Source organism: Ictidomys tridecemlineatus, chromosome 2 (genome assembly GCF_052094955.1).
Source record: "Ictidomys tridecemlineatus isolate mIctTri1 chromosome 2, mIctTri1.hap1, whole genome shotgun sequence".
Taxonomy (NCBI): Eukaryota; Metazoa; Chordata; class Mammalia; order Rodentia; family Sciuridae; genus Ictidomys; species Ictidomys tridecemlineatus.
Genome location: NC_135478.1, coordinates 219,166,666 through 219,193,598, shown reverse-complemented (window position 1 = coordinate 219,193,598; position 26,933 = coordinate 219,166,666). Strand labels below are relative to the sequence as shown.

General features: G+C 40.0%; 3 protein-coding genes across 5 annotated transcripts; all 3 read left to right on the top strand.

Moving 5' to 3' along the window:
- The first annotated feature begins 144 nt into the window (after positions 1 to 144).
- Positions 145 to 4,135, top strand: LOC144370375 (trypsin-like). Of its 3 annotated transcripts, XM_078031118.1 has the most exons (6): positions 145 to 184; positions 1,611 to 1,770; positions 2,227 to 2,239; positions 2,483 to 2,780; positions 3,324 to 3,460; positions 3,986 to 4,135. In XM_078031118.1, exons 1-6 carry the CDS (start codon positions 145 to 147, stop codon positions 4,133 to 4,135), a joined length of 798 nt encoding a protein of 265 aa, XP_077887244.1. The 3 variants fall into 3 exon arrangements, with proteins under 3 accessions (XP_077887244.1, XP_077887259.1, XP_077887255.1); XM_078031133.1 differs by lacking the exon at positions 2,227 to 2,239 and having other exon boundaries at positions 1,611 to 1,767; positions 2,527 to 2,780; XM_078031129.1 differs by lacking the exon at positions 2,227 to 2,239 and having other exon boundaries at positions 2,527 to 2,780.
- A 6,790-nt stretch (positions 4,136 to 10,925) lies between these two features.
- LOC101968603 (cationic trypsin-3) lies at positions 10,926 to 14,364 on the top strand. The gene is made up of 5 exons (XM_078040679.1): positions 10,926 to 11,110; positions 11,762 to 11,921; positions 12,638 to 12,891; positions 13,417 to 13,553; positions 14,086 to 14,364. Exons 1-5 carry the CDS (start codon positions 11,071 to 11,073, stop codon positions 14,233 to 14,235), a joined length of 741 nt encoding a protein of 246 aa, XP_077896805.1. The 5' UTR covers positions 10,926 to 11,070; the 3' UTR covers positions 14,236 to 14,364.
- Positions 14,365 to 22,716: 8,352 nt separating this feature from the next.
- LOC101966300 (cationic trypsin-3) lies at positions 22,717 to 25,956 on the top strand. Its single transcript, XM_005342157.4, has 5 exons — positions 22,717 to 22,756; positions 23,420 to 23,579; positions 24,294 to 24,547; positions 25,076 to 25,212; positions 25,759 to 25,956. The coding sequence occupies exons 1-5, from the start codon at positions 22,717 to 22,719 to the stop codon at positions 25,906 to 25,908; spliced, it is 741 nt and encodes a 246-aa protein (XP_005342214.2). The 3' UTR covers positions 25,909 to 25,956.
- The last annotated feature ends 977 nt before the right edge of the window (positions 25,957 to 26,933 follow it).

The following is a 26,933-nucleotide window of genomic DNA, read 5'->3' as shown; positions in this document are numbered from 1 at the left end:
AATTAATCTAAACTTAGATATATGAGTTTCCAGTGAAACCTTTTCTGGCTCCTGTGGCTATGGGTGACAAGGACAAACTGGAGGTTTAAATACCTCCAGTGGAAAGCCTTCGTCTCATTCCCATTCCTGATCCAGTGAGCAACCATGAAGATCTTCATCTTCCTTGCTTTCCTGGGAGCTGCAGGTGAGTCTTTCTAATGATCCAATCAGCAGGTGTCTATCCTCTATGTAAGTCTGCATGCTGGGCTGAGGGAAACACCACAGATGTTAGTATAGGCTCTGTACCCAAGAAGCTTAAAATGTTGAAGCTACAGGGTTAGAGATGATTAGCGCTCACTAATCCAAGGAAGGTCATGGTGACAGGGGACATTCAGAGCAGAAGACCTAGAAAAGTCCAACTTGCCCTAAACTTCCAGGTGAATTCTATGAAGAAGGAAAGTAAAGGAGAGGACAGTCCACATTAAATAAGTGTTGTCTTGACATCTGTAAGAATTTGGAATTTATAACTGAGACTACTCAGTGCTTCTTGGTGGGCTGTGAACATGAAAACCTGAGACTCCTGAATATCAAAGGGATGGTTATTTACCCAAGGAGTCATGCTATTTTCCTCCCACTCCTCTTATTTTTTCTGTGACAACTTTTCTAATGAAAATTTTCTGGAATAAAATCAATCATCATTCACTCATGAAGGAAAATAGACAAATGTGAATTTCTATTTAGATACTACTACACCTCAATGCTGCTGATTGCAAAATTGGACAGCTATAAATTTAATACATTTAAACACATGCCTGGACACTTTTTTATTAAATATATGTCCAAATATTGGAAATAAAAGAAGTTATGTAATAAAGTCACAGAATTCTGGAGCAGTAGAAAATCTTGTGAAATCAGGGGACCATACTTCACAAGGCTGAATGCATGGACAGACATTTGAGAGATAATTGGAGATAATTTGAGAGATAATTGGGATCTATGGAAAGGTTGAGGAGAGGAATCCTATAATCCTAAAATCTCATCATGACATAGTGAAAATTTTAGGCTAGGATTGGGGAGAGAAATAAAGAGAATAAAAGTACAAAACTCACACCTCATTCAAGGAAAGAATAATACAAAATCTGATGGAGACTGCTGTACAGAACAACACTCCATTAGTCACCACAAACACACACCAGTCAGAGGACTCCAAAATGTCTGGTGGGTTTGTATAGCTACAGAGCAATGTGCTGTATAAAAGGACTCTTTAAAACCTTGCTAGTGGTGGCCAGCCATTCATTGTGTAAAGAGCTTCTGTTTTTGTTGAGTTCATGGGTGTGTGGGTGCCTGATTCTCTCTGCATGACACATAAGGTGCATGTGTAAAAACACAACATAGAACATTTTAAACAATTTAAAAATTAGATGCTTATTCATAGGGATACAAGAATGGTTCAGGTTAAAGTGATGGAATAATACTTTTTCCAAAAAAATGCCATAAACTACCATTTTCTGATTCTATGAAACAAGAGAACATTTTCATCCCTTTACTGGTTCTTCTGCAAAATTTTCATGGTGGAGTCGGGAATGCAAAATGGATTTGTTTCATGGAAGTTACCCAATCCTCTCTGTCAGTTGCGCTCCCCACTGATGATGATGACAAGATCATTGGAGGCTACACCTGTGCAAAGAATTCGGTGCCCTACCATGTGTCACTGAACGCTGGCCACCATTTTTGTGGAGGCTCCCTCATCAGTGACCAGTGGGTGCTGTCTGCAGCTCACTGCTACAAGTCGTAAGTGACCTGCATTCACATTCCTGAATTCTAAGATGATTTTATCCTCTCACCTGGGCAAAAACACAAATAGTATATACTGGAATTATGCTTAATAAGTAAAGCATTCAGATCCTAAGAGACTAACTATGCATTCAAAAATTGTAAAATGCATTGAGAGGTTTTAAAATGGAGCAGAACCCATAAATGTTCCTGATGTCTTCCAAAACTTTGGTAAAAATTTAGTGGAGGAAAAACAGTGATGGATGAAGTACCCCTAGCAATGGCAAATGAACATGGATCAGTATACAGCCCTAATCATCACAGCTTAATCAGAAAAGAAAATAGCTAATGAAATGCATCCTATTATCAATAATACCTTACACAAAAGCATAATTCATCCTGCTCCTTTAATTTTCTGCTATCTCTACGATTCTTGTATCATCTCCTTTTGGTATTCAGTGATCCCAACAGAAGAGAAATATCAGCTGTCACCAATCTCCTTTTTGATACCAACTTTTTCCTTGGTACCTATACCTATGCCTTATTTATCTAACAAAATGTGGGAGTGAGTCTATGTGTGCAGTGATTTTTGCCTGAAAACTTCCATAAGCTTCACCTTGTTTGGTAGAACACACTCTTCCCTTACATGCACCATTACCTGTGTAACTGAGTAGTGGAAAAGAATGGAGTTTGTGTTTCTACTGTAAGTGAGGGATAGGGGAAGGGGAAGAAGCTCAAGTGGGACATCATGGAACACTTAATCCTTGAATCCAGCCGGATACAGGTGCGTCTGGGAGAACACAACATTGACGTCCTTGAGGGAGATGAGCAGTTCATTCAGGCAGCCAAGATCATCCAGCACCCCAACTTTGATAAAGACACCTTAAATAACGACATCATGCTGATCAAACTGGCTTCCCCGGCCACCATCAGCTCTCGAGTGACTACTCTCTCTCTGCCGAGATCCTGTCCATCTGCTTGGACTCAATGCCTTGTGTCTGGCTGGGGCAACACTGTGAGCAGTGGCAGTAAGTGTCACCTGGAACACAAGCACCAGGTTTAAGAACATGGAGGTGAAAGACACGTGGAGGGTCAGTTACAAATTTTCACTCAAGGCAAGGTTGACAGAGGGTAGTTTTGACGAGATGCAATGTTAGAATATATTAATTAAAATGTATGAGACTTCTTTCCTGAGATCCTGGAGAAGACCAAGAAAAATTACCTTCAAAAATCATCAAGGTATCTATCTGGAAGCTTCTTAGAGTTGTGCAGAGAACAAGATACACAGGAAGGGAGTAGAACAGAGGCTAAAGTGTTCTGTACAGTCTGAGTTACAAGCTGCTTGAGAAAGCAGTCTCTGTCTTTGAGATCTTTGGCAGCTGATGCTCCTGTCACAGAAACACCTGATTAGAACTTTTCAGAAATTCTTCTAGAAATTAAATTTCCCTGAAATTACAAGCATTGGAAAGTGGAAAGAAAAGAGTGGGAATATTATGAAAGAGAGGAGATGAATGGACATGAAGCTGGGAATCCAGTGGATAATCTTCCATTTTCACTCTTGCATCCCACAGAAGTGTATCCCTCCCTCCTGCAGTGTCTGGACGCTCCTGTGCTCTCTGACACTGCTTGCCACAAGGCCTACCCAGGACAGATCACTAACAATATGTTCTGCCTGGGCTTCCTGGAGGGGGGAAAGGACTCCTGCCAGGTATGTTTCTCATACTCCTGCTTCATCCAGATCAGTCTCTCTTCTCCACTGTATTTCTCCTTCTCTGAAACTCAGAGGACTGTGGAGTCCATGGGACTGTTTGTGAGAGGGAAGCAGCAGCTTTGAGATAAATTACAAGTTTTCTCTCTGTGGTAAGGATGAGTAGAGTAAAGCAGGGTTAAAAAGAGATCTCTCACTTCATGTTCCAACAGGTCACCAAGGTGCCCTTCTGAGGAGGCATAGGGTCGAATGGAACCCTTGAAAGAGGGACAGGACAAGTGGCATGACATTCGATGGGTACAGTTCTCAAAATTTCTTGGAAATATGGTGCTACTGAAGAAAGAAGAGGGGCACATGACTAAAAGGAGGAAGAACAATAGGAATATAGGGGAGATTGAGGGCTGCATTTTCAGGACGAGAAAGTTATATTATATGGGATAAGAGACTGGATAAAAAATATACTACCTGGATCATGGAGAAATGTTCTGGGCATGAACAAGACTCTGTCTTTTCCCTCTTGCCCAGGGTGACTCTGGTGGTCCCGTGGTCTGCAATGGTGAGCTCCAGGGTATTGTCTCTCGGGGCTTGGGCTGTGCTCTGAAAGGCAAACCCGGTGTCTACACCAAGATCTGCAACTACCTGGACTGGATTCAAGAGACCATTGCTGCCAACTAAACACCTTTCTCTCTTCATTATCCACTCCTTGGTATCAACTTATATTAGCCACAGAAGACATATCTGTGTCTCTTTCTGATCAATATACTGATCCCATCACTAACCCTTCTATGCAAAAAATAAACATCTCAATAAAAGCATTTAATTCTATACCTAGTCTGTTCAAGTATGCCCCTTGATTTGTGTTTATAAACATTCCATTGAGTCTTGCCACTAGTTATGTATCTTGAGAGACAGGTGAGCTTTCTGTGATAGAGAGAATTTGAAAGGTTATTTAGTGACTCATTCAAAGTAATAAATGTACCCTCACCTTCTCTATGGCAGATCTGTGTGTCACATTGTGCATATAATGATGAAGTCACCAATTTTTTTTTTGCAAGTAAGGACAAAATACTTTGAATATTTGCGAAAAAAATATTTTTTAATATGACTCTGCTAAAATAAATATTTGCTAGTCCCTCTTTTGGGGTAGATTATGTGTTCATAACAACAGACACTAAAGCAAAAAATAAATTGCCCAAATTCATTGAGACAGTTCACTGTATAGCTACAAAAAAAGGGCACAGGTATTATCTCAAGTGCTTTTAAACTTCTGTGACAGGTATTCTCTCTTTGCCTTTCTTCAATTTTCTGAAAATCTATGATGATAAGGGAAAACTCTGGCTGTTGAATTTTTTAAATTAGTAGATTCTGTGTTTTCCAAGGATACATATGCATATATATGTTCCAGTTCTCTGAGATCTTGTTTTCCAACTGGAAGATTAATGCCAGACAGGCATGGCCTCTGGAGACAATCTGAGCCCCCGTCCCCCCAACAGTCTCCTTGTTTTAGTTAGCCTTTTCACTGCTATGACAAAAAGACCCATCCAACACAACTCTAGATGAAGAGAAGATTGTTTAGGTGTTCACAGTTTCAGAGGTTTCAGTCTATAGACAGTAGGCTCCATTCATAGGGGCTGGAGGTAAGGTAAAACATCATGGCAGAAGAGTATGGTGGAGGGAAGCAGCTCACATGAAGTTCAGAATTCAGGGAAAGAAATCTCCACTTTCCAGATACAAATTCAAAGCCCAAAGCTGTACCCCCAATTCCCTACCTCCTCCAGCCACACCCCACCTGCCTCCAGTTAGTTATCATTGAATTAATCCATCAGGGTATTAATTCACTGATTGTATTAAGGCTCTCACAGCCCAATCATTTCTGCTCTGAACCCTCTTGCATTTTCGCACATGATTTTGGGAGACACCTCACCTCCAAACTATAATACCTCTCAAGTCATGGTTCAGTTTCAGCTATAGACAAAGCAATGTTACAAATGTGGATAAGTTTGCAGAAAATAGATGTATTATTACCCTGTGGTCCCAAAGGTCTTGGTCCTACAGGTGTGATGTCCCCTTGCGCCCTCCTTGAGAGCCCACGCCCCACACTCTGCCTTGGTTCCTCTCATGCTGTCCCCCAAATCTTTATCTTCCCATGGATCATGCAGAGAAGATCTGCAGTACAAACTTCTACACAGAATTCCCAGGCAGATATATTGAATAACTCATTAAGCTTTTCATCCCAAGTACATTGGAGTAGGTGGAGCAGGACTGAATGGGCGAATGGAGCCTCAGAGAGAGGTGAAGAGAGCAGTGTGTCAGCTCTGCATGTGGTAACAATTCCAGAGTTGGTGCAGGACACACAATGTTTCTGAGAGTTCTGGGAGCTGGGAAGTAACAGCCAAGACACCTGCATGCCTGATGTCTGCAGAGGCCTGGCTTCCTGGCTTGTTATGCACCCTCAGCCTCCTGTCATTGTGTCCTCTCAGGGCCAAGAAGGCCAGCTCTAGTCTCCTCTCTGCCTATAAACCCAGGAATCCCCTCCCAGTGGCTCCACCCTCTGGATCTCCTCTAAAGCTAATTACCTCTCCAAGCCTCCACTTCCTAATACCACCTAATCAGAGGTGAAGGCCTCAACATGTGGACTTCAGGGGAACACAACGTACAGTCTGTCCTAGGCATCTCAGGATAGGGGAGTCCAGGGAGAAACACCAAGACAGAGTGGGACCTGACCCACCTTCCAGCCTTTTCCAACTCTGGAAAGCTCTGAAGAGATAAGCTCTAAGTTCTCAACTGAGCCTTATGGCTCTCTCCAGGATGAAGTCAAAGTCCCTGAGATGGACATTCAATACTCTTGTCCACAGGCATACCACCTGAACACACCTGATTTCCTCTGAAATTTAGTGCTCTTAAATATTTAGTCACAACTCACCTCTTTTTTTTTTTTTCTGCTCCTCCTTCCTTTCACACTCATGGAGATTGAACCCAGAGACATGCTATCACTGCACTATATCCCCCGTCCTCTTCATGTTGAGACAGGGTCTCACTAAACTGATAAATTCACCTAGATCTTGTGATCCTCCTGTTCAACCTCTGGAGTCACTGGGATTACAGGCTTGAACCACCGTACCTAGCATCTTTTCTGTCTTGTATCTTTAGAGTTTTTCTGAATTACTTTTACATATTTGCATGATTTAAATGTGATGTGTGTGAACATACATGTACATGCAAAAATATATATGTCTATTTAAACAAGTACACTCAGCTCTCTCTTAACCAACCACTCAGGATTCTCCTTATGCAAATGAGTTCAAGGTTTCACTGTTGTCTCTGAAACATTTTGCCCACCCCGACCACTCCACACTTACCTTGTAAGGGGCTTCACTTCATGCTTTGAACATGTCCCTGCTGCCTGCCACTGCAGCTTATTTTAAAGCTGACATGAGTTTTGGGTGTTTTTTTTTTTTCCATTTCTCTTTTCCTTCACCCCCTCTAACCTTAAGAGAAACAAGATTATCCTTCTTCCCATCCTAGCCTGAGTGTTCTGTCTTGAGCGCTCAAACACAACTCAGGGAAAAAGCAATTCTGACCTTGGGGATAGCTCCAGAGACCTCAGAAATAGCTACAAATGAGTTATGACCCTGACTGGGCATAGGAGCCCTTTACTCATCTCTTTAAATCCCTCTATTCCCCTGATGGTCAGAATCAGTCTCTAGGGCAGGAGTGCCCTGCACTTCTCCTTTGATGGAGAAGCAATGAAATGTCTTTTTCTTTCTTCTGAAAGCCTTGTCCTTGTTTGGGGAATGGCATCAGGGACAAGGGCCCAGCTTTTGGTAACAGATAAAGGAGAGGTTTAGAGACCTCACAGGGAAGTCGGGTGTTAAAGATGACTCATCAGAGCAGGCCTACAGAGACAAGAGGCAAGGCAAACAGGTTTGTTTTTGTTTTGTTTTGTTTAATTAAATTTTCAAATATTTTATTATGTGATAACTTCTTGAGAAGAAAGTAGAATTTTAAATAGAAGATGTAATATTAATTTTAATATAAAGGTGATCATTTTTTCTTTCTTTCTCAATTAATTCTTTATTCCAATTAGGTGTACATGACAGCAGAATGCATTTTGATCATTGTACACAATTGCTGCACAAGTTTTCATGTCTCTGTACACGATGTAGTGTCACACCATACGTGCAGTCATACATGTTCCCAGGGTAAGGATGTCCTTCTCATTCCACCCTCTTTCCTGCACCCCTGTACCCCTTTCACCCCTTCCTCCCCTTTGCTTCGTCAGAGTTCCTCCAATATTCCCAGGCCTCCTCCACCCCCATTAGGGGTCAGAATCCACTTATCAGAGAGAACACTTGGCCTTTGATTTTTGGCAATTGGTTACTTCACTTAGTGCGGTATTCTCCAACTCTATCCATTTACCTGCAAATGGCATAATTCTATTCTCATTTAATGCTGAGGAATATTCCATTGTGTATTTATACCATAGTTTCTTTATTCATTTATCTATTGAAGGACCCCTAGTTTGTTTCCACAGTTTAGCTATTATGAATTGAGCTGTTATAAACATTGGTGTGGCTGCTTTAATATAGTAGGCTGATTTTAAGTTTTTGAGTATAGAACAAGGAGTGGGATAATTGGGTCAAATGGTGGTTCCATTCCAAGATTTCTAAGGAATCTCCTACTGCTTTCTAGATCGGTTGTCCCAATCTGCAGTCTCACCTGCAGTGTATAAGAGTGCCTTTTTCCCCACATCTGCACCAACACTGATTGTTGTTTGTATTCTTGATAACTGCCATTCTGAAGGATGATTTATAATCAATCAACAAATATACGAAAAAATGTTCAACTTCTCTAGTAATTAGAGAAATGTAAATCAAAACTTCTCTAAGATTTCACCTCATGCCAGTCAGGTTTTTTTTTTTTTTTTTTTTTTGTACCAGGGATTGATGTCAGGGGCACTGAACCACTGAACCACATCCCCAGTCTTTTTTCTTTATTTTGAGGCAGAGACTTGTTAAGTTGCTTAGGGATTCACTGAGTTGTGGAGGCCAGGTTTGAACTTGTGATCCCCTTGCCTCAGTCTCCTGAGTTGCTGAAGATCATTGGCTCTTGATATAATTCAGTAGCACATTTCAATTCATCTTCCTGTCATTTTCAGTCTCTTTTGATTAAAGACTAACTCTTCACAATTTGTGAATTTCTGTTATAATGTAAATTCTTTGCACCTTTTTAAATAGCAACTCGATCCTTCGCTAATCATCCCATTCAAATAGATACTCAAGATAAAAAAAAAATGTGTAGACCCAAACATAACCCTTACAAGATATTTGGTCGTAGGAAATTCATCTTGTAAGATCTTTTAAAATGCATAAATGGAAGCCTATAATTAGGAGTAATTCAAGAATGGTTTGATCCAGCCACTTAAAAAATGTCATCACCTTATTTCTGTCTATGCCCTCTGCTTTCATTACTTTCAGCAATAGCCTAAGTTTCAAGCCTCAAGATCACAAATGGCTCTCAGATACACACTCACACTTGTCTGTGCAACAAAAGAAAGGAATAGAGACATTCCAAAAGTTATTTTAAAACATCTTTCCCCAACTCTCAAAGGATATTTTATAGTGTCTCCTTTGCAGAAAACAGTCACAACACACTCTGAACCAATAATCAAATGAAATTATATGCCTTACTTTACCTTTGGCCTACATAGAAAAGCACTGGAGCAAGTGGTGGACTTTTCATTCTTCAACAAGCATAAATTTCGAGGTACTTGATTCCATGGTGACCATAAAGAGCTGGTTCACAAACTCCCCCTGGAGACCAAAATCTGCATATCCTCAATTCCTTGATATAAAATGGTGTTGTAATTGCAAGCAACCTATGAAAAACTTCCTGTATCATTAAATCATCTCTAAATTGCTTATGATATCTAATATAACAGAAATGCTATACAAACAAATGTTATCCTATTTTCATTAGCAAATAATGAGGGAAAAATAAGACAGTATGTGTTTAGTACACATGCAATGTTGTTGTTTTTTTTAATATCTCTGATTCAAGTTTACTCGAACCCAAGGCTTAGGAGGGTTAATTATTTATGTTTGGTTAACTGAGTTGTTATAAATGTTTTAACTAGAAGGAGAGGTTAAAAGGCCAGAACATCCTCCACTAGAGTTATCATGTATGTTTATTGATCCATTCCTTATCTACCTTGAAAAATCAGAAATATTCTGAATAACTTTAATAGACAAATGACTAAATAAATATGGTACATCCTTCAATGAAGTAAAGGAAAGCATTCTATTCATTTATTCAATCACTTACTCATATACTTGTTGAGGATTGGTGATACTTCTGGCTGTGTTCTATGCACTAAGAATACAACAGTGTATGTTTCACTAGAGAGTGTGCCAGATGTACCAGTGGGTAGTACCTCAACTTAGATTGCAGCATTCCTTGACATACATGATAGAAAAAAATCCAGTATGCATTAGAAATTGAGACTTAGAATTTTATTGAGAAATATAGAGAATCCATTCAAGGAAAAATGTAGGTTATCTTGAGAGTAAGATGCGCTTTTTGAATCTTGGATTCCTCTTTTAAAAGGAAATTTTGTAAGAGGTGGGCATGGGAAGGTATGTAAAGACGACATCAGTATGGTGATCAGAAGCTGGTTTATACTGATTGATTATACTGAAGATCTTAATGTCAGTGTGTTCCATGCTATGTGATTAATAGATAATACTGAAAACTTTCCCTCTGTTATAGATTTCTGTATGTTTCTTTGTTTGACCAACTTTAAAAATAAATGCATTAGTGAACTCGTTAGTGCTACACAGAGTAATAAGTACAAGAGGGTGACTTTTCCGTGACTTTAAGATTCTAAAAGAAGATTGGTACATTCCCCAGAATTTGAAGAGTGGTAGATCTAGGAGAGAGAACTGACTTGGAAAGGAATTTAGTGCAAGGCTTTTCAATGAAAGTTATAGTTTCCTTTTTTCTTCCATTGGTCTCCTTTTTACGTATATTTTTAATTTGTTTTTGTCCAAAATCAAAATGAACAGTGCAAATCCTGTCTTACTAGCACATATATTCTGATTGAAAAAATAGAAAAAAATAGAATATGATGTGAACAGTTGTGTAAAGTAAAGGAAAGCAGAGAGGGAAGATGGCAGAATACATGGGTCACATCCACAGGGGATCTGTTGCATGAAGAAAGAGAAGACGGGTTTAGGGTACCAAAAAGTCCTTAGGAAAAAGTACATATTTAAAACAACAAATTACCTAAGATTTTAGTCTGAAAATGGGGAAACCTGGCGAGCTGATCTATGACTTCACTCCAATTGATTTTCCTACTATGGAAAATGGTTCCTCCCAGGTGGGTCTATCACTTTGATTCCCATAACCTTCTGGGAAAATGAGGTTGTTTAACATTGATGCTGAGTCACATTTCATGTTTCACACAGGTGGATCCAAATTTAGATAGTGAGTTTCCAGTGAAATCACTTCCTGGCACTTGTGGCCATGTGTGTCAATGACAAGCTGGAGGTATAAATATCTGAGGATGAAAAGCCTTCGTCCCATTCCCACTCCTGACCTAGTGAGAAACCATGAAGACCTTCATCTTCCTTGTCATCCTGGGAGCTGCTGGTGAGTCTTTCTAATGAACCAATCCGTAGGTGTCTGTCCTCTATATAAATACAGACACTATCTAAAATGACTTAATAGAAAGTTTAGTTAGATCCAAGGGAAAAATTGGAAAAATCAAAGTACAATGTTCTAGGGATATTCTCAGTTGACTTCTGGAAGATTTTATTATTATCATGTTATCTAATTGAGACACCTATGCAAAAACCAACATCCTATTGAACAAATACACAATAGGGATATTACTGCAAAGATTTCTATCTATTTACATAAAACACATGATTTTATGACTTCAACCTTGGTGCTCAAACACTAATTGGGAAGAGTGACTAATCTCTCTTGAATTTCAACGTGACCCTAGGTGAAGCTGTGTTTTGGGGGAGGGGGAGGTTGATCATTTATAAAAACACAGCACATCATGTTTAATGCATTTATGAAAACATACAGGCTTAACGATACTGAACAGTAGGGTGTGCCTAATGTATAGACAAATACAGATTTTTTTTACAAGTCCTTAAACTTCTTTCTCGCAATTGTGTGAGAAAAAAGAACTCTGTCATCTCTTTTCTGGTTAGTCTAAAACAAATCTTCCTGTTGGAGCAGAAATTTCAGGATGGATCTGTTTAACTGAGTTTCCAACTTTTTTATTATCAGTTGCTCTCCCCACTCCTGATGATGACAAGATTGTGGGAGGCTACACCTGTGCAAAGAATTCCCTGCCCTACCAGGTGTCACTGAACGTGGGCTACCATTTATGTGGAGGCTCCCTCATCAGTGACCAGTGGGTGCTGACGGCAGCTCACTGCTACAAGTCGTAAGTGACCTGACTTCACATTCCCAAGAGCTAAGATGAGTTTATCCTCAATCAATGAAGCATACTGTAGGTATTTTTGATGGATACAGGATTCAGATTCTGAGGCCAGATGGCCCACTCAACTTGTACAACAGGCTGAGGGTCTCCTGTGGACCAGCACTCTAGAGTTTCCTGGTGTATTTCTAACTGATGGTACTAAAAATGTGGAGGGGACAGAGTGGCTGGTAAAGTGCCATGGTCCGACATGATCCTCACCATCACAGCTTAGCCGATGAACATGGGGGCGATGAGAGGCATTATAATTCTGGTACAGCATAAAGACAAGCACAACTCAATTTATTCCCTTAACATCCTGCTGTCTTTGAATCTTCCAGCTTCCGCTCTCTGTGACCCTCAGTGATGCCAAAGGGGGTAAAATGGCAGGTGCCACAAATCCCATTACCTTATCCAACGTTTTTCTTGGGGTCATGTTACCCATTTTTAGACCTTCTTGTTTTAACACAATGGACGGCATGGTCTGTACAAGCTACAACACTGACATAAGGACCTTGCTCACCTGCAGCATGTGTGGTGGTCCACATGCTGCCTTAAGGGCACAATCCCCTGTATGAACAAATGCTTCATGAGAAAACTTCTGTGTTTGTGGTCACCTTGGGGGATTTGGGGAAAGAGAAGCTCTGATTGGATACTTAGGTCACTTCTAATGCTTAATGCAGCCGACTCCAAGTGCGTCTGGGAGAACATGACATTGACGTCCTTGAGGGAGATGAGCAGTTCATTCAGGCAGCCAAGATCATCCAGCACCCCAACTTTCATAAAGACACCTTAAATAACGACATCATGCTGATCAAACTGGCATCCCCCGCCACCTTCAGTGCTCGAGTGTCCACAGTCTCTCTGCCCACATCCTGTCCATCCACTGGGACTCAGTGCCTCGTGTCTGGCTGGGGCAACACCCTGAGCTTTGGAGGTAAATGATAACTGGAAACAAGCACCAGGCTTGAGGTCACTGGAGGGTCAGTTAGTCTAAATCTTCACTCAAGGCAAGGTTGCCTAAGCATAGCTTTGGATATAGGTACTCCTGTATGATGCTAAATGAAATCTGTAAAACTTCTTTCCTGAGAACATGGAGAAGATGGAGAAAGATTACTTGATAACAAAAAAGTCAAGGTATTCATTTAAATCATGATTTGAGTGGTGCAGAGATTTAAAAAAGAAGGTAGAAATAAAACAGAGGCATTCATAATTTCTTACTGCCTAAAGTATACACCTCCTCCAGAAAACAGTCTCTGTACTTGACATCTGTGGCCAGTGATGCTCCTGTCAAAGAAACATTTGATTAGAACTTTTTGGACAACCTATGTCAAATGTTCACGCATAATACATGTCCCTGGCTTCTTGGAACACTGAAGAGTAATATTGTGAAAGAGAGGAAATAGAATGGAATCAGGGAATCCTATGAATAATTGTCCATTTTCACTCTTGCTTTCCACAGTCAAATATCCTTCCCTCCTGCAGTGTCTGGACGCCCCTGTGCTCTCTGACACTGCTTGCCACAATTCCTACCCAGGCAAGGTCACTGACAACATGTTCTGCCTGGGCTTCCTGGAGGGGGGAAAGGACTCCTGCCAGGTGAGTGTCTCCTGCTCCTGCTTCATCCAAATCATATTTCTTCTCCACCATGTTTCTCCTTCTCTGAAACTCAGAGGACTGTGGAGCCCATGGGACTGATTGTGACAGGGGAGCAGCATTGGGATAAATCACAAGATTTGTCTTTGTGGTAGTGATGAGTAGAGTAAAAGAGGGTAAAACTGATACTTAGAAACTGGTGTGCAAACAGTTCATCAAGTGCCCTTCTCAGGAGGCATAGGTGGAATGCAACCTTGTAAGAGAAGCAGGACCAGTGGCACCACATTAGATCTGTATAGTCCTCAAGATTTCTTGGCCCTGTGCTAAGAATGAGGAGGGGCTGTGGGTAAGGAGGAAGAACAGAAGGGATATAGGAATAGAATCGGGGTTGCATTTTCAGGAGGAGAAAAGGTATATCACCTAGGATGGGAGGTTGGATCAAAGTATAGCACCTGGATCATGGAGTAATGTTCTGAATCCCATTCTCCCCTCTGAACATGAACAAGAGCTCTGACTGTCTTTTCCTCTTGCCCAGGGTGACTCTGGTGGCCCCGTGGTCTGCAATGGTGAGCTCCAGGGTATTGTGTCCTGGGGCTTGGGCTGTGCTCTAAAAGGCAAACCCGGTGTCTACACCAAGGTCTGCAACTACCTGGACTGGATTCAAGAGACCATTGCTGCCAACTAAACACCTTTCTCTCTTCATAATCCACCCCTAGGTCTCAACTTTACCTTTAATCTATGTTACCTCCGAGGATATCACCATGGCTCTTTCTAATTAGTACACCAATCGCATCCCCTATCCTTCTATGCAAAAATAAACATCTCAATGAAATCATTTTTTCCTGTGACATTTATGTCCTTGTATGATCCTTACTTAGTATTTATACATACTGTATTCTGTCTTCATAATATGTGTTGACTGACAGTTGAGCTTTGTTTTATATGTAGAATATTAAAGGTTATTTAGTTACTCACCCATCCTAACAAATTTACTAATCTCGTACTCTGTGGTAGATGTGTGTGGACATTTTGGATACAAAGATAATGTCAACTGAATTTTTTTCTATACATACAAGTAAGTTTATTAATGCTCAGAAAAATTGTGTCTGTTTATGTGTGTGTGTGTGTGAGAGAGAGAGAGAGAGATAGATTAGAGAGAGAGAGAGAGAGAGAGAGAGAGAGAGAGAGAGAGAGAGAGAGAGATTTGTTTAAAATTAACCTTTCTTCCTACTTTTTTTTGTGGGTAGATTGTGTGTTCATCACAACAGACACTTATGAACAGAGGTAAAGTAATTTCCAAAATTCATGAGACAGGTTGCAGTACAGCCACAATGAAGGACACAGTCAGTATCCCAAGCGCCTTGGGATGGTCTCTCTACCCTTTTCTTCAACCTTCTGGAAATCTATGTTGAGAAGGGAAAACTATAGAGGTAGAAATGTGTTAATTTATAGTTTTCCAAGGGGTCACCTGCACATATGTTCCAGTTCTCCAAGATGTACTTGTATTCCACCTGGAAGCTGATTGCTACAGGAGGCATGGCCTGGGAACATGATCTGAGCCCCACTCCCACCACCTGTCTCCTCCACCCCTGGCTCAGTTTAGGTACTAATTTAAGCTAGTTGTCTAAAAAAAAGTACAAATATGGATATGTTTGCCCAAAATAGATGTGTTACCTGTGATCTTCAAGGTCTTCACCCTAGAGATGTGATCTGTTCTCTTCCACCCCCAATGACTAGACATCACACACTCTGCCTTGGTTCCTCCAGCTCTGCCACAATCATTCATCTGCCCATGGATGATCCAGAGCAGGCTTGCAGGGAGAGTCCCTACACAGGATTCCCATGCAAGTCTGTTATGAGTCCTCTGGAAAGACCAGTGGGCTCTGGGCACAGGCACTTTGGAGTAGAGAGAGCAGGGCCGTATGCTGGAAATGCAGCCTCGAGACAGGTGAAGAGGACACAGTGTCTCAGCTCAGGCTGCTGTCACAATCCCAGAGCCATGTGCCCTACACAACATACTATTTCTCACAGTTCTGGAGGCTAATGAGGAACACTCCAATCACTTGCAGTCCTTATACCCCTTGAGGGCTGCCTCTTGGTTTGCTAGGTGAACTCTTCCTCTTGCCATTGTCTTCCTGTGTCCAATGGAGAGCTCTATTTCTTTATCAATTCCCATCCCGGTGGCTCCATATTCTTGTAGTCATCTAAATCTAATTACCTCTATGAGGCCCCATGCTGTAATACACTGTAATCAGAGGTGGAGTTTTCAACAGAAGGCCTTCAGTGGACACAGCATACAGTCTATACTAGGCATCTCAGGACAGGGGAGTCCAGAGAGAAATATCAATGAAACTTCTTTTTTTTATGTACTCAAAATTTAGTCCTTGTTTTTGGAATGACATCAGGGACAAAGACCAAGCTTTTGGTAACAAACTTACCACCACAGATAAGGGGACATTTTAGAGACCTTATAAGAGAAGTGAGTTTTTAAAGATGACTCATCAGATGGAGGAGCAGGGTGAGACCTAGGGCACCTGCATCTTGAACTCAGGAAGTAGGGGGAGGGGCCATGACAACATGCCGCCTCGAGGTAGGAGGGCATGAACCTGCCACGTGGAGATGATGTCCACTCTGTAGCTCCCAGCACCAAGGAGTTGCTCCTTCCACAGCACCTCCATCTGCAGCCACTGCCATGGTCCTTACCAAGTGGCAGTCCCCACCATGGAACCACAAACAGATAGGGGCTGGAGGCAATGCCTGCTGCAGCACTGCACACCACAGTGGTTCATCCGTGAACAGGCAGCCCAATGCCATCGCACAGCCCACCCTCCCAGCCCCATCTCTAAAAGCAGTTATCTCCATCTTGGATTACCTCTGCTGCTGCCTCTGTCGTCTTTAGTTGGGACAAATTCCATCTTGTGCAACTGAGAAGGTACTCTGAAGTGGACTTCCAGGTTTCACACTAGTGCTGCCCTAACTAGGTATATGGATGCTTTCAACTAGGGACAACAACCAGGACCCGTGGGTCTGGTTACACCAGAGATATCCCTAATGCGTATGCTAATAGACACCATCTTGATGCATGTGGTCACTTCTTTCCCAATTTCCTAATGCTAAGAGCTAACTCCTTTTGATTCCCCTTTCAAATTTCCTATGAACTAATACCTCTAACTTCTCAATCCTACCTCATTCCACACCTTCTGGTCTATCTCTGAATAGCATTAGAAACTGCAAACCCTTATGCAAATCTACTGTCTGTTTGGCAAATGATAATCAAACACATCATTTATGTTTACAGTGACAAATTCTGTCATTTGATTTATATTGGCACATTTTTTTTTGTACTGGATGTTGTAAACATTGATCTCCCCCTTAAAAGTAAGGTATTGATAACCTGCAGGAACACTAAAAGATTATAGGGTGGAAATTGTAGTACCTCAAAACCACACTGCAAGAGAGAAAGACACAAAAACAACATGAAAAAAACAAGAAAGAAAAGTGTGCCAAACAAACCAAGACGCTATAATAAAAGTTTCTAATGACAGAGTAGTAGATGAAATATCAGAAAAAGAGTTGAAACTGTACATAATTAACATAGTCTGCCAATCAAAGAATGATATAAGAGGGCAAATATGGGCGCTGATTGATCACTCCAACAAGGAGACAAGAGGTCAATAAAGATAGGGATATTCTGAAAAAAAAAGCACAAAGAAACATAAATCTTCAAAATGAAGGAAACAATAAACAGATAAACCCTTAGCCACCCTAATGAAAAGGAGGGAGAAAATGCAAATTATTAAAATATATAAAGAAAAGGATAATATTAAGGCAGACACACTGTAATACAAAGAACAATTAAAAACTATTTTGACAATTTATACCCCAGTAAAATTGAAAAAACTGTCAAATTTCTAGAGGCATATGATCTGCCCAAACTGAATCAGCAGCATATACAAAATTTAAGATCAATTTCACCCAAGAAATAGAAGACACCATCAAAAACCTACCAACCAAGAAAAGCCTAGGTCCAGATGGATTATGTGCTGAGTTCTGTAAGACATTTAAAGAAGAATTAGCATCAGCACTTCTTAAATTATTCCATGCAATAGAACAGGAAGGTCCCTTACAAGCTTATTTTATGAGATTAGTGTCACCCTGATAACAGATCCAGACAAAGACACATCAAGAAAAGACAACTTTGACCATTATCCTGAATGAACATAGATGCAAAAGTTATCAATAAAATTCTGGAAAATTTCATATGAAAACATTTAAAATACAGTGTAACACAATCAAGTGGGGTTCATTACAGGGATGCAAATTTGATTCAACACACAGAAATGAATAAATATAATTCATCGCATCAATAGGCTACAAGGTATGAATCGTATGATCATCTCAATAGATGTAGAAAAAGCATTTCACAAAATACAGCAACCCTTCATGTTCAAAACATAGAACACCTAGGGAAGATAGGAACATATCACACCATTGTAAATGCTCTTTATGCTAAGCCCAAGGCCAACATCACTCTAAACAAAGAAAAATTGAAAACATTCCCTTTCAAAACTGAAACAAGGTAGGAATGCCCTCTTTCACCACTTCTATTTAACATTATCATTGAAATGCTTGACAGAGCAATTAGATGGACAAAGAAATTAAAGTGATATGAATAGGAAAAGAAGAACCTCAACTATCACTGTTTGCCAACAACATGATTCTACAATTTTAGACAATCAAAACTTTCTACCAGAAAACTTCAAGAACTAATAAATAAATTCAGCAAAGTAGCAGTATATAAAATCAACACTCACAAATCAAATGCCTTTCTATTCATCAGTGATGAACCCTATAAAAGAGACATTAAACAAATTACTCCATTTACAAAACCCTCAAAAGACAAAATACTTGAACATCAACCTAACAAAAAAGGTGAAAAAAAAATCTACAACAAAAACCACAGAAAACTAAATAAAGGAATTAGAAAAAGACCTTAGAAGATGGAAAGATCTCCTTTGTTCTAGGATAGGCAGAATTACTACTGTCAAAATGACCATACTACCAAAGGTGTGTTATACAGATTTAATGCAATTCCAATCAAAATCTCAATGGCATTCCTCCTAGAAATATAAAAATCAATCATCAAATTCATCTGCAAAATAAGAGACCCAGAATATCCAAAGCAATCCTTAGCAAGGAGAGGGAAGCAGGTGGCATCACAATACCAGAACTTACACTTCACTACAGAGCCATAGTAACAAAAATGGCATGGTATTGGCACCAAAATAGAGTTGTAGACCAATGTTACAGAATAGAGAACACGGACACAAACCCACATAAATGTGTTATCTCATACTAGTCAAAGGTGACAAAAATGTTCAATGGAGAAAAGAGAGCCTTTTCAACAAATGTTGCTGGAGAAACTAGAAATTCATAATTGGTAAAATAAAATTACACCCCCATCCTCTTACCACACACAAAACTCCACTCTAAGTGGATCAAGGACCTAGGAATTAGACCAAAGACCATGCACCTACTAGAAGAAAAAGTAGGCCCAAGTCTTCATCCTGTTGGGCTAGGATCTGATTTTTTTCAACAAGACCCCAAAAGAGCAAGAAGGAAAACCAAGAATCAATAACTGGGATGAGTTCATACTAAAAAGCTTCTTCTCAAAAAAATAAACAAATAATTATTTGAAGAGAGAGTCTATGTATTGGTGAAAATATTTACCACAAACATCAGATAGAGCACTAATCACCAGGATAAATAAAGAACTCAAAATTTAATACCAAAAAAACCCAAATAATCCAATAAATAAATGAGCTAAGGAACTAAGCAGACCTTTCTCAAAGAAGATATACAATCAATCAACAAGTACATAAAAAATGTTCAACATCTCTAGTAATTAGAGTAATGCAAATCAAAACTACTCTTAGATTTCATCTCACTCTAGTCAGAATGGTGGTTATCTAGGATACAAGCAACAAAAAGTGTTGGCAAGAATGTGGGGAAAAGGCAAATTCTTGCATTGCAGTTGAGACAGAAAATTGGTGCAAACAATCTAGAAATCAGTATGGAGATTCCTTAGAAATCTTGGAATGGAGCCACCATTTGACCCAGCTATTCCACTCCTGGGTCTATACGCAAAGGACTTAAAAACAGCATACTGCAGACACACCAAAATTTATAGCAGCTTAATTCACAATGGCTAAACTGTGGAAGCAACCTAGATGCCCTTCAATAGATGAATAGATAAAGAAATTGTGATATATATGAAAAAGTGAATATTACTCAGCATTAAAAGAATAAAATTATGGCATTTGCAGATAAATGGATGGAGGTGGAGAATATCACAGGAAGCGAAATAAGCCAATCCCCCCAAAATAAGGGCCAAATGCTTTTTCTGATAAATACATGCTGATCCATAATGGGGTGGGGATGAAAGTAGGAACTTTGAATTAGGCAAAGGGGAGAGAGAGGTTGGGAGGGGCCAACTGATGGGAGGGGGCAACGGGATAGAAAAGACGATGGAATTAGATGGTATTATTAACCTTGGTACATGTATAATTGCATCCATGGTGTGACTCTAGTTCATTTAAAACCAGAGTTATGAAAAATTGTGCTTCATTTGTGTACTATGAATCATAGTGCATTCAACTGTCATGTATAACTAATTAGAAAAAATAATATTTTTAACCCAAAAAAAATCTGGATAAAGGGATACTTGATGGGGAATCAGACTTTAACTAATACATAGTCAAAGAAAGTTATCCCAGACCTATCAATCAAAGCCTACTGCAGTTTAAAATGAAGAGCCATTTGAAAGAGTCAGAGGGGTTCATGGAAGCATATTGACTATAATTAAGTCTCGAATTCATTATTCAGTAAGATACAGTGAGAGGCAGATGGTATTCATAGAGAATGTAAGGAAATTCAAAAAGGCCACAATCTGAGAGTAGGGGCAACCGCATAAAGTTTTCAACTTATCTAATTACAGCAAAAGATATGTATTCATCTCTTCATCCTGGGGATTTGGAGTAGTTGACTCTTTATTTAGAGACTTATAGCTATATATGTTGAAGTCATAGCTATCCTCAGAAGTTTAGCTACTCGTGGCTGGAAAATATTCTATGAATTTCCCACTAACTTGGCTGTAGATAACCTCTCTGGTATGTGGATTATGATGACAGCAGTTGCCTAGGTTAACTTTCAGGAATGTGCAGGCTGTTTTTGCAAAAACTCACTCTTCACCAGGGCTGAAACTGTCCTCTGGGGACAATAGCAGCATGAAATTGCCTGGCATCTGTCTTCATTTTGTGTCTGTTATCTTTAATGTTTTAACCTGTTAGATCAGATTCTCCTCAGCTCTGCATGTAAACATTTTGATCACTTGGGAAACATTTTGTCCAAAATTAAAGTACAAGGGTAATTTGCCTTTGCATTATTCAGATCCATCTCTTTCTCTCCTTCCTCAAGGTTAAAGAGTTAAGGCTAAGAAACCGTGCCTTTGACTATGATGTCCTCACACAGATAGTATCAAATGAAAATAAAACAAACATATACAGAAATAACCTCAAGAGTGATAATTTACTCAAGCAGAAATACTGTCCTGGTAGGTGGTTTTATATTTCTGTAGAGGTGTAGAATCTGACTACTGTGCCCAGCTAGATGTGGCATTATGGCATTACCACTGAGGAAATTGGTCCTGAGATGAGACTGATTGACTCTCTCTCTACTTTAAATTTACAACAAGAGCTATGAAATTACGGAATAAGTGTTTGGCTTCTCTAAGACTCCCATTTCAGTTTCCAAAATGATGAGAATTATAGTACAACATTCATAATGGTATCTCTGATAGAGTTGGCACATGGACACCCCTTCAGTGCCCCCCCCCACAGGAAACATTCCCTGCACTGGCATTAAACTAAGCCAAGATTCCTTGTCTTGAAAGAACACAAACTTAGAAGCCAGATTTCCTCTGGTATCATTCTACTGAGGGCTTGCTGTGTGATTTTATGAAAGTTCCTTATATCTATGATGCCTTTACTGATCCATCTGTAAATGGGGTCTGTTAACAGATATTGCATATGGTTGTTATGAAGATTATTAAATTAGAATACAGTGGTGCCCTCTTAACAGGAGGAGCATATTCCAAGTCTTGAAACTACTTGTAGTACCAAATTCATATATAATGTTTTCACACACATATTTACTCATGATAAAGGTTAATTTATAAACTAGGTGCACTAAGAGATAAACAACTACCTGTATTGAAAAAATAAAGAAATATGCAATATAATGAACTGAATGTTACTTAAAATTTATTAGAACATTTTTTTCTAGAATATCCCACTGAGCATGTTTAGGTTACGGTTGACCCTGAGTAACTTAAACCTGAAAAGATAAGCCACAGATATGGGGGATGAGTATATCCTTGAAATATAGTAATTTGTTATCATGTTTTACTTTTCCTTTTTTTCCAATTACTTTTTCAAAGATGAACAAATTACCTGATCTAAAGTAACTCTATTCATCCCTAACTGCGCCCCCCCAAAATTAATTGTGAATGAACATCTATATATCAGAGAAAATATTCAGCCTTTGGTTTTGGAGGATTAGTTTATTTTACTTGGAATTAAAAAAAAATTCCATTTCTCAGAGAACTCATTGTTCCTTCTAATAATGAAAAGTTAACATGGATATACAAGATGAGAACTAATATAAGACAAAATGTGAGTGTGTGCAAGAGCCAATATGAATTAAGCAACAAAGGTTCAAGGCTCCAGATAGTCCTTAGGAAAAAGTACATATTTAAAACGACCAATTACCTTAGATTTTTGTGTGGGAATGCAGAAACCTGGAGCTCTGACCTATGACTTCACTCCAGCTTATTTTCCTATTATGGAGAACGGTTCCTACCAGGTGGGTCTATGACTTCCATTCCCATAAATGTCTGGAAAATTGATGTTGTTTAACATTGATGCTTAATCACCTTCCATGTTTCACAGAGTCAATCTAAAATGAGATATGTGAGTTTCCAGTGAAATCATTTTTTTTTCCCAGTGAAATCACCTGTGGCCATGTCTGTCAATGACAAACTGGAGGTATAAATACCTGAGGATGAAAAGCCTTCATCCCATTCCCAGTCCAGACCCAGTGAGGAACCATGAAGATCTTCATCTTCCTTGCCATTTTGGGAGCTGCTGGTGAGTCTTTTTAACAAACCAATCAGTAGGTGTCTATCCTCTATATAAATGTGCTTGCTATCTAAAATGATTTAATAGAATATTAATTAGATCCAAGGCAACAAATTGGGAGAAGCAAAGTACAATGTTCTAGGAATATTCTCACTTGACTTCTAAAAGTTTTTTTCCTTTTTTTATGTTACCCGATTGAGAGAGCTATGCAAAACCAACATCCTATTGACCAACTCACAACAGTAATATTACTGCAAAGATTTCTATCAATTTACATGGCTCAAAATACAGTTTTATGTAAACATGATTTTATAACTTCAACCCTGGTGATCAAGTACTTATTGTGAAAACGGAAAGATCTCTCTTGAATTCACAAGTGCCCATGTGTGAAGTTGTGGGTGTGTGTTGGGGGAAGATGAATATTTTGAAAACACAGCATATCACATTTAATGCACTTATGAAAACTTCTATGCTTCATGGTAGTGAACAAGAAGGGTGTGTGTCAAAAGTACAGAATAATATATATAAATCCTTAAACCTCCTTCTCTCAATTGTGTGAGAAAAGAGAACTCTGTCATCTCTTTTCTGGTTAATCTAAAAAATCTTCCTGGTGGAGTAGGAATTGCAAGATGGATCTGTTTGACTGTGAGTTTCCAACTTTTTTATTATCAGTTGCTCTCCCCACTCCTGATGATGACAAGATTGTGGGAGGCTACACCTGTGCAAAGAATTCCTTGCCCTACCAGGTGTCACTGAACGTGGGCTACCATTTATGTGGAGGCTCCCTCATCAGTGACCAGTGGGTGCTGACGGCAGCTCACTGCTACAAGTCGTAAGTGACCTGACTTCACATTCCCAAGTGCTAAGACGAGTTTATCCTCCACCCTGGAAGCATAACAGTAGTTATTCTTGTTAAATACAGGATTCAGGTTCTGAGTCCTGATGACCCACTCAGCATTGTACAACAGGTTGAGGGTCTCCTATGGAGCAGTACTCTGGAGTTTCCTGATGTATTTCTAACTGCTGGTACAAAAGATGTGGAGGGGACAGAATGGCTGGTGAAGTACCAGGAGTCAATCCTGATCCTCTCCATCACAGCTTAACCAGGAAGCAATGGCACATGGAGGTGATGAGAGGCATCATAATTCCAGTACAGGATACAAACAAGCATAACACAATCTATTCCCTTAAAATGCTGCTGTCTTTGAGTCCTCCAGCCTCTTCTCTCTGTGTTACTCAGTGATTCCAAAGTGGGTAAATATGGAAGGTGCCACCAATCTCATTACCATATCCAACTCTTTACTTGGGGTCATATTTCCAATTACTAGACCTTCCTATTGTAACACAATGTACAAGCCATGATACTGGCATAAAAACCTCTCTAACCTGCAGCATGTGTGGTGGTCCACAATGCTGCCTTAAGGGCACAATCCCCTGTGTGAACAAATGCTTGATGAGAATGCTTTTGTGTTGGTGGTCACGATTGGGGATTGGGGAAAGAGAAGCTCTGATTGGATACTTAGGTCACTTCTAATGCTTAATGCAGCCGACTCCAAGTGCGTCTGGGAGAACATGACATTGACGTCCTTGAGGGAGATGAGCAGTTCATTCAGGCAGCCAAGATCATCCGGCACCCCAACTTTCATAAAGACACCTTAAATAACGACATCATGCTGATCAAACTGGCATCCCCCGCCACCTTCAGTGCTCGAGTGTCCACAGTCTCTCTGCCCACATCCTGTCCATCCACTGGGACTCAGTGCCTCGTGTCTGGCTGGGGCAACACCCTGAGCTTTGGAGGTAAATGATAACTGGAAACAAGCACCAGGCTTGAGGTCACTGGAGGGTCAGTTAGTCTAAATCTTCACTCAAGGCAAGGTTGCCTAAGCATAGCTTTGGGTATAGGTACTCCTGTATGATGCTAAATGAAATCTGTAAAACTTCTTTCCTGAGAACATGGAGAAGATGGAGAAAGATTACTTGATAACAAAAAAGTCAAGGTATTCATTTAAATCATGATTAGAGTGGTGCAGAGATTAAGAAAAGAAGATAGAAATAAAACAGACATTCATAATTTCTTACTGCCAAAAGTATAGGCTTCCTGGAGAAAAACAGTCTCTGTACTTGGCATCTGTGGCCAGTGATGCTCCTGTCAAAGAAAGAAACACTTGATTAGAACTTTGTGGACAACCTATGTAAAATGTTCACGGGTAATACATGTCCCTGGCTTCTTGGAACACTGAAGAGTAATATTGTGAAAGAGAGGAAATAGAATGGAATCAGGGAATCCTATGAATAATTGTCCATTTTCACTCTTGCTTTCCACAGTCAAATATCCTTCCCTCCTGCAGTGTCTGGACGCCCCTGTGCTCTCTGACACTGCTTGCCACAATTCCTACCCAGGCAAGGTCACTGACAACATGTTCTGCCTGGGCTTCCTGGAGGGGGGAAAGGACTCCTGCCAGGTGAGTGTCTCCTGCTCCTGCTTCATCCAGATCATATTTCTTCTCCACCATGTTTCTCCTTCTCTGAAACTCAGAGGACTGTGGAGTCCATAGGACGAATTGTGAGATGGGAACAGCAGCTTTGAGATAAATTACAGTTTTCTTTTTGTGGTAGTGATGAGTAGAGTAAAAGAGGGTAAAACTGATACCTAGAAACTTGTGTGCAAACAGGTCATCAAGTGCCCTTCTCAGGAGGCCCATGGTGGAATGCAACCTTTGTAAAAAGGAGCAAGACAAGTGGTACCACATTTGATCTGTATAGTCCTCAAGATTTCTTGGCCCTATGGTGCTACCTAGGAAAGAGGAGGGGCTATGAGTAAGGAGGAAGAATAATAGGGATATAGGAGGAGATTGAGGGTTGCATTTTCAGGAGGAGAAAAGGTATATCATATAGAATATTAGGGGTTGGATAAAAGTATACCACCTGGATCATGGAGAAATGTTTCGGAGCCCATTGTTGCCTCTGGGCATGAACAAGAACTCTGACTGTCTTTTCCTCTTGCCCAGGGTGACTCTGGTGGCCCCGTGGTCTGCAATGGTGAGCTCCAGGGTATTGTGTCCTGGGGCCTGGGCTGTGCTCTGAAAGGCAAACCCGGTGTCTACACCAAGGTCTGCAACTACCTGGACTGGATTCAAGAGACCATTGCTGCCAACTAAACACCTTTCTCTCTTCATGATCCACCTGCCATTCTAAATTTCAAGTTTCTTAAGTGTCTGGAACCAGTAACTAAATAAAACATATTATTCTGCATCTTAACTGTCTATGAATGATCCTTCTTGGTATTAATGAATTTTTTCTTAAACTTGCCTCAAAGTAAAAAGGTGAATAGACACTGGAGCTTCCTTCATGGAGAGATACGGAAAGTTTATTTATTCATTCATCAATTTAATGAAACTAAATGTACTGGGCACCTACTCTATTGAAGGATCTATATGAGACACTCTGGATATAAATATAAACAAATTCACTGTTACCATCAAACTTTTAGTAAATAACTATAAGAATACTTATCAATATTTCAGAAAATGTTGGTTTAAGATTTAAGGATATACCTTTGTTCTTGCCTTATTTTTTTATTTAATCGTTTTCAAACTCAGATAAAATAACACTAATATGCACAAAATTAATATCTATTGCCCTAAGTCATCTAAACAGCTCTCAGTAATGCCACCGTGAAGCCCCACTGTGTCCATGCATTGCTGCTGCAGTGACACAAGTTTTCTCTTTGTTTCTTCTACATTGCAAATGAAGATTTGTAAGCCTACCTAGGGAAGTTCTACATGCAAAATACTAAAAATATCTTCATTTTTTTATATTTTCCAAGTATTCACCTACATAAATGTTTTTATTCCCCAAGATCTTTTACTCCAACTGGATGTTTATTACTATATCAAGCATGGCCTCTGAAGACTATCTGAGCCCCACTCCTACCACCTATCCCTCAAGTCTCAACCCAGTTTAGGTATTAATTTCAACTCTAGACAAAAAAAGTACAAATGCAGCGAAGTTTTCAGAAAATACATGTATTCCCCTGAGATAAAGGTCTTAGGACTAGAAGTTGATCCCTCCTCTTCCCCCCTCCCTGTGAGCACACCCTAGACACACTGCCTTAGTTCCCCACCAGCTCTCCCCTGCATCTTTATTTGCCCACGGATCATCCAGAGAAGGTTTCCAATGGAAG

What these genes read in the sequence shown, in the direction of transcription:
- LOC144370375 (XM_078031118.1), top strand. Translation starts at nt 145, where the DNA reads ATGAAGATCTTCATCTTCCTTGCTTTCCTGGGAGCTGCAG. An exon ending in TGCTTTCCTGGGAGCTGCAG is followed by an intron (nt 185 to 1,610) that starts GTGAGTCTTTCT and finishes CCTCTCTGTCAG; the next exon opens with TTGCGCTCCCCACTGATGAT. An exon ending in GGGGAAAGGACTCCTGCCAG is followed by an intron (nt 3,461 to 3,985) that starts GTATGTTTCTCA and finishes CCTCTTGCCCAG; the next exon opens with GGTGACTCTGGTGGTCCCGT.
- LOC101968603 (XM_078040679.1), top strand. Translation starts at nt 11,071, where the DNA reads ATGAAGACCTTCATCTTCCTTGTCATCCTGGGAGCTGCTG. An exon ending in TGTCATCCTGGGAGCTGCTG is followed by an intron (nt 11,111 to 11,761) that starts GTGAGTCTTTCT and finishes TTTTATTATCAG; the next exon opens with TTGCTCTCCCCACTCCTGAT. An exon ending in GGGGAAAGGACTCCTGCCAG is followed by an intron (nt 13,554 to 14,085) that starts GTGAGTGTCTCC and finishes CCTCTTGCCCAG; the next exon opens with GGTGACTCTGGTGGCCCCGT.
- LOC101966300 (XM_005342157.4), top strand. Translation starts at nt 22,717, where the DNA reads ATGAAGATCTTCATCTTCCTTGCCATTTTGGGAGCTGCTG. An exon ending in GCAGCTCACTGCTACAAGTC is followed by an intron (nt 23,580 to 24,293) that starts GTAAGTGACCTG and finishes TGCTTAATGCAG; the next exon opens with CCGACTCCAAGTGCGTCTGG. An exon ending in GGGGAAAGGACTCCTGCCAG is followed by an intron (nt 25,213 to 25,758) that starts GTGAGTGTCTCC and finishes CCTCTTGCCCAG; the next exon opens with GGTGACTCTGGTGGCCCCGT.